This window comes from Haliaeetus leucocephalus, unplaced genomic scaffold, assembly GCF_000737465.1.
Source record: "Haliaeetus leucocephalus isolate CR32 unplaced genomic scaffold, Haliaeetus_leucocephalus-4.0 Scaffold83, whole genome shotgun sequence".
NCBI classification, from domain to species: Eukaryota; Metazoa; Chordata; class Aves; order Accipitriformes; family Accipitridae; genus Haliaeetus; species Haliaeetus leucocephalus.
The window spans coordinates 2,537,809-2,544,581 of record NW_010972519.1 but is presented as its reverse complement, the minus strand read 5'-3'; the positions used below and the strand labels follow the sequence as shown (position 1 = coordinate 2,544,581).

Here is a 6,773-nt window from a genome sequence, read left to right as displayed (position 1 = left end):
GGAACTGCTGTGAGCGCTGCCGCGGGCCGGGCCGGGCCGGAGCGGAGCGGAGCGGAGGCACCTCCGGCGTCAAGGGAGCGGGGGTGTCCCCAGGAGGAGGAGGAGGAAGGAGAAGGGCGGGGGGTCGCGGGGGTCCGCCTGACCGGGCGTGTGGTGTCTGTCTGCAGGGTGCCCTGCAGCCGCCGGGGTCCCCTGGCGCGGAGCCGCGGGGCGTCGCCGGCCTCCCGCCGGGGTCCATGAGTCGCGGGCGGGCAGCCCCGGCAGCGGCCCTCGCCCGCTCCCCCGGCGGCCCGGCGCGGCGGAGGCGGTGAGATGGGGGGCAGCCTGGGCTGCCACCGCTCCATCCCCCGCGACCCGGCGGACCTGTGCCACAGCCGCAAGTTCAGCGCGGCGTGCAACTTCAGCAACATCCTCGTCAACCAGGAGAGGCTCAACATCAACACGGCCACGGAGGAAGAGCTGATGACCCTCCCCGGGGTCACCCGGGTCGTGGCCCAGAACATTGTGGAGTACCGGGAGTACATCGGTGGCTTCAAGAAAGTGGAGGACCTGGCACTGGTGAGCGGGGTGGGGGCGGCCAAGCTGGAGCAGGTTAAGTTCGAGATCTGCGTGAGCAGCAAGGGCAGCTCGGCGCAGCACTCGCCCAGCTCCCTGCGCAAGGACCCGGCCTCCGAGCACCACCTCTCTGCCACCAAGATCAACATTAACACCGCCACCCCGGCCCAGCTCATGAGCATCCGTGGCATCACTGAGAAGATCGCCAACAGCATCGTGGACTACCGTAAAGAGCACGGGCCCTTCAAAAGTATCGAGGACCTGGTGAGGATGGACTGCATCAATTCGTCCTTTCTGGACAAAATCAGGCATCAGATTTTTGCAGAGCGGTCCCGGCCCCCTTCAACGAACACCAACGGTGGCCTCAACTTCACCGCCAAGCCTCACCCCAGCCCCACTTCTCTGAGCCTCCAGAGTGAGGACTTGGACTTTCCTCCTGGGGGTCCAACCCAGATCATATCCACTCGCCCCTCTGTGGAGATGTTTGGGGGCGTGAGAGACGGCAGACCCGTCCTGAGGCTAGCTACCTGGAACCTGCAAAGCTGCTCCATTGAGAAAGCCAACAACCCAGGCGTGCGGGAGGTCGTGTGCATGACACTGCTGGAGAACAGGTAAGAGGCAGTGCCTGACCCATGGGCCCAGCTCCATGCAGGATTGCAGGTTAATGCCTTTGGGGTTTGAAGACTCTAGAGTCCCCCCGTGATCCTAGTGGGACCCCCTCTTTCCCAGCATTATTAAATGTTTCCAACTTCTTGCATGGAACCCTGGTTGAGTCTTAATGCTGGGACTGTAGTGACTGTCCCTTGATAAAGCCACTATAGTCCTTGAAAGGTGGTGGACCTCCTGAGGGGATATGTGTGTACACACATCTGTGCGGGGAAGACTGAGCTGTTACGGTCAGTCACGTTGGGCCTGCTAATGGTTGGTCAAGGATTGTTTCTCCATCAAGAGCCTTTTGAACAAGTCATGGAGGACTGTCTTTCCTGCCAGAAACTGGGGGGGGAATAGCAGGGGAAGGGCTGCTCTGTATGTATTGTGTTTCCCAGAGCATCTTACTGCCACTTTGGGAGGCAGGATGCAGTGCTACATCCACCTCTCTCAGAGCTGCCAAGCTGAGACCTGCTAGTGCCCCTTCTCCAGAAAGTCTTGTTTGGGCGGTGACCTCCTTAATGTCAGCCTTAGGGCTGTAGTCTGCTCTCCCTCGGATCCTCTTCTCAAATCAAAAAGGCTTCAGAGCACAGTCACGTTGGTTTGGGCTGTGTAACAAGCGTGGAATGGCATGGCTTGTCCCGCAACAGTGACACAGCTCGTTAATGAGTGGTCATGGGGCATCTGCTTAGCTGGAGGGACTGCTCATCCTTGGGGGTGTGAGACATCCTTGGACAGCTGCCTGTCCCCTGTGCCAGGCTGGCCCCTGATTTCACTGAGCTACTGGGCACAGAGCAAGGTCTGTTTGTGTGATGTGGTCAAGTGGGATGGTACTTCTGGTGTTAATGGTTGAGAAGCTGAGCGCTGTACACTTTTTTTTTTTTGGTAAGGTAATCAGGCAACAGTGCTGGGGATGTCTCTCTTGCTAAACTTTCTGCTTGATACAAAAATGTAAGAATGCAATAAGGATTTTGAAATAACTCTCACCCTTTCCTCTCCATGTGTGAAATCTGTCCCAGCTGGTCTGGCATGTAGTTTACAACATTAGGGAACTAACTTTTCTTTCTGGCTTCTGTTCAAACTTCCAGCTGGAAATGAATAGGAGCTGGGGACTCTTGGACTCTGCAAAAGGTGTATTGTGGGTAGGGGAAGTGCTGATGAACTGTTATCTCTGGCAGTGGCTGAGAACTCTGTCCTTTTCCAGTAATATGCTGAATAATGGCTCTTGTCAGTGTGGTTGTGGAGGTCAGGCATGCGAGAAGGATGGTGACAGCGATGTAGTGTCCTGCACTGCGGTACGGTATTTGGAGTTGGGGATACCTCTGCCGTGAACTGCTTTGGAGCCTGATTCTCCCACATAGGAAACATCTGTCATTTCACTGCCATTGCTGTTTGATAGCCAAAATGGAGATGATAGCCCAGGGGGGGTATTCGGATGTTATGCTGGTGGCTTCAGCCTAACAGCTTTTGGTATTCCTCGACTGCTCTGCTAGTTCAGGTATCCCATGCTTCCCCCTTCGCCACCGCTCTTGTTCTTTTGTGAGCATTGGTTGGCTGGAGTGGACCTTAGGATAAAGTCTGGTGGGGTTGGGCATTGGGGTCAGGGGCAGAGGTGGACAGACCTGCTGAGGAAAGAAGCATCTCTGATTATTACTAGTCTTGGGATTATTCTAATAAACCAGTTTTGGAAGAAAAGTTACTTTGGTGATTTATTTACATATATATATAATGGGGTTTTTAAGGACCTCATCCAGTGAAGTGTTAACTGTCACTTCTGCATCATCAGCATTTGGGGGGAAAAAAAACCCCACCCAAAACAGTCCACCTGTTACAAAAGCTAGGCAGAGAAAGTGACTTACAAAATAAGCCTGTGTTGGCTCAGGCTGGCCACTGCCTATGCAGAGTGTGACCCTAGCAGTTTGTTTTATTTTGCTCTTCAACTGCATGGTACTTTGTTTCCATCCAGCTTAGCAAACAGGTACTCAGTTGTACTGGGTGGTGTGAAAGGACTGCCTGATACTTTGAAGTTTAAAAGAAGCCTCATATAAATACTTGGTTTTATTCCATTTTATTGCATGTATATGTGCCATCAATGACACAGGGAGAGTACGATGCAATTGTTTTCCGTACTTGATCCTATTTGTGGTAATGTGAGAAGCTGGAAAGAAATGAGAGTAATGTGCATCAGCCTGCAAAGCTTTCCTGGGAAAAAAATGTGGGAACAGGAATAAAATCAACACAATGCAGGAAAAAAGTATATGTTGGGAAAAGTCATACTCAGCACCTCAGGGAGGAATTTCCTTTCGCTTGTGCTAGCATTGCTGAGGTCAGTGGAGCTTTGCAGCTGTAAAATAGCCTCAGCTGAGGCCAGAAACTGCCTTTCTGTATATGAACTCCATGGTCTCCCTCTCCACTTCAGTTGTGTGCCCTGGGAACTGATAAAATGCCTTGCAAACTAACCTTTGCCCAGGTAAATTAATTTCAGTTGATAATCAGCTGGAGGAAATAATCTCTTGCTTCTGCAAGTAAGAATACACCGCTGCACAGGGCTCACCAGCACTTCAGCCTCCTGAAATCTATGGGGTGTGTCTTCAAGGCGCTCTGCGTGCTCAGCAGATGTCCCACACGTCTTGCCGAAGTCTCCACCTATGACCCAAGCTGTTGCCTGGTGGATCTGAAGGCTATTTAGTCTGACAGTAGGCAGATGCTCTCACGAGCTATGGTGATGGGCACCTGCTTGCTGATGTACTTTGTGCACAGCCTCCATCATGTACGTAAGCGTGCTCCTGCATGCCAGTCCCTTGTAGTCTGGGGTGGTCTCAGGACCTGGAGTCCTGCTGGAGGGCCTGCCTCACCTAGCTTTTAAAGTCCAGGAATAAAGCACAGTAAGTCAAGAAGACTATTAAAACTGTGTAAAGAACAGTAAAGAATCTTAATTGGGTATCTCGGGGACTTTCATGCCAGTTGAAAGGCTGGTTTGGGATTTGCTTTGGGGTTTGTTTTGGTTTTTGTTTTTCATGACCAGCTCATAGCAAGTAGCTTTGAGACCCCTTGGCCTTGTTCTTTCGGGCATTAACAATCAGGAAAATTACTGCTCATTTCCAGGTGAGGCTAGAAGATGAAGGTCCTCCTGTCTTCCAGTCCTGCATAGCCTTTGCACTGAGGGAACAGTTGTGCAGGAAGGAAAGAGGGCCATGCCTTCATTCAAAACAAACAAAAAGCAAGAAAATATCATCATGTAGAGTAACCTGCTGAAGGGGGGAGGGAAAAAAACAATCCAAAACCTTCACAGTCATGCCCAGAAGTTCTAAATTTTTGAAGAACAGCAAAGGGAATGTATACCAAATCAGTAAGCATGACTACTACTGCTAAGCTATTTTGAAATTCATTGCTGCAGTACAAAAATAATGAAATACAGCAAGGTCCTCACCCTCTTTCTCGTATTACAAGGATCTATGTTTATCACAGTATTTGGAGTGGAGGAACGAGGTGTTTTCATTCAGAGGACTAGAGGGTAACTTTAGAAGAGATTAACATGATAAATGTGGAGGCGAGCGTGACGCATAATTGGATTAAAGTATCAAATGTGGGGTGAATTTGCCCAAACCTGCAACGTTTCTTGCAGGCATGCAAAAGCTGGCCTGTCTCTGGGGATGCAGGTCATCCCCTTCAGCTGACCTCCATGTCTTCCCCATTCTCAGGGGGATGAAGAAACCAACAGCTTCTCACCAAAAAAAAGGGAAAAATGTAGGGTTAGGGTAGCATGATAAAAAGGGCGAGTGAGTTCGGGTGAAAGGCAGCAAGTGTTTTCATGGGGAGCATAAGTGGCCCCAGTGGATATGTTTCCTCTGGCCAAGGTCACTGGAGGTACCCCAGAGCTGTTGTGTACTCCAGGTCCATAGGGAAGGGCACTCTTTCCACTATTCATCCATACCTGCCTCAGGCCTGTCCTTCCTGGCCGTAAACTGAGCTCGTGACTCCCATGACACCTCACAGCTGACTCTTCAGCTGTTATGTGCTAGGGTAACCACTGGGTGACCACATCAAGAGGGATGACGCAGGTGTGTGCAACACTGACCGATACACAGAGCATGCTAAAGGTGCAGCCTCTAGTTTAATTGCTTGCTTGAAAGTTTGCTAGTGGTTGAGGGCAGCAGTCAGTTGTGCAGCTTTCTCAGCATGGTTTGCAGTGGAGGTTTTCCAACTGGTTTTCATTGCACTTTATAATACTGAGCAGTAACTTTGTGAAGACCTCTTAATTTTTTTTTCTTGTAAGTGCACTTTGGAGTTGAGTATATGAAAATTGAGAAAGAGTCTGAAAGCCAGAATTTGCACTCTCTCAAAAAGAAAAATTTAAAAAAAGATAGGGGAGGAAGAGAGTGTGTGTGGTGAGGTACCAAGATTGAGGCTCAGGTCCATGGAGCCCAGCTCTGTTTCCTTCCAGGTGTCAAGCAGTTCAGCCTGCTTTTTCCCTCTGCTGCTTCCTTTGGTCAGCTTCTTGGTGAGGTTACATCTTCTAGATGCAAAAAGTATAAGTAATAAAGCCTTAATACCTGTTGCAAAAATCAGAGAACTATAGAAGAACCCAGGCTGGAAGGACCTCAAAAGATCATCTGGCCCAACCTTTGGTGGGAAGGATGCAATTACCTAGCACCCTGTCCAGTCGCACCTTGAAAACCTCCAGCGATGAGGGCTCTTCCACATCCCTGGGGAGGTTGTTCCAGTGATTGACTGTTCTCACTGTAAAAATTTCTTTCTTATATGTCTGTAGAGTAACAAATACAAGTACCAATATAGGGTTTGTACTTAGCACTAACGATTTTTTTTTTTTCTTTTCTTGGCTTAGTTTCTCAGACAGCAAGCCTCCATGCTTACCCTTTAGGAACATGTCAGCCCCTCTTCCTCCCCCAGCCTTTGTAACCAATTAGCTGTTTTCACTTTGGTTAGATAGAAGTGTAGAGGTCTCTCAAAGGTAAGAAATTAACCTCAATTTCCATGGCTCAGAGACCCAAACTGGTGTTCCTGCTGGGGGAAGGGTAGGTAAACCTCAGCCCAGAATTGCCTCCTGGGAGGTAGCAGGTGGACAGCCACTCCTTGGGTAACCCTCACCATGCCACCATACTCGGAAGCTCTTCTTCCTACTCCTGCCTACCCCAGGTGGGTGTCCCAGGGGAGTGGTCACCCTCAGCACATCTTCTCATCACCTAAAAAAAAGGCAAGTTCCTGAACCACTCTCTGGAGGAGCCTCTTTCTATTAAGAGATGAGGAAAAAGCCGTCTCGTTCAGGTCCCCGCAAGAGGTGCTGGAGGCAGGAGAACCACTTTCCCATCACTCCCCTACATTAAATAATAGGGTGGGGGTTTTGTTTTCCTCTCCAATCTCTTAGTCTGGGCTGAGAGGTAGGGTCATTACAAGGGACAATTATTTACTACTGGGGCTTGATGCTTTGTTTGGGAAGGGCTGCAGTGTGCTACCTTGCCTGCTGCTTTGTAGCTGTGTTTGCTGGCAGGATGGCGGAAAAGGGATCGCACACACACCACGGGCCCCCCCCCCCCACCACACCCAGCGCA

The 6,773-nt window shown here is 50.3% G+C and overlaps 1 protein-coding gene across 1 annotated transcript in view; it reads left to right on the top strand.

The window, feature by feature from the left end:
* Nucleotides 1-312: 312 nt before the first annotated feature.
* EEPD1 (endonuclease/exonuclease/phosphatase family domain containing 1) overlaps nt 313-6,773 on the top strand; it is a 65,904-nt gene continuing 59,443 nt past the window's right edge. The window contains exon 1 of the mRNA XM_010582638.1: nt 313-1,166. Coding sequence (XP_010580940.1) covers nt 313-1,166 — 854 coding nt within the window. The remainder of the gene's footprint in view (nt 1,167-6,773) is intronic.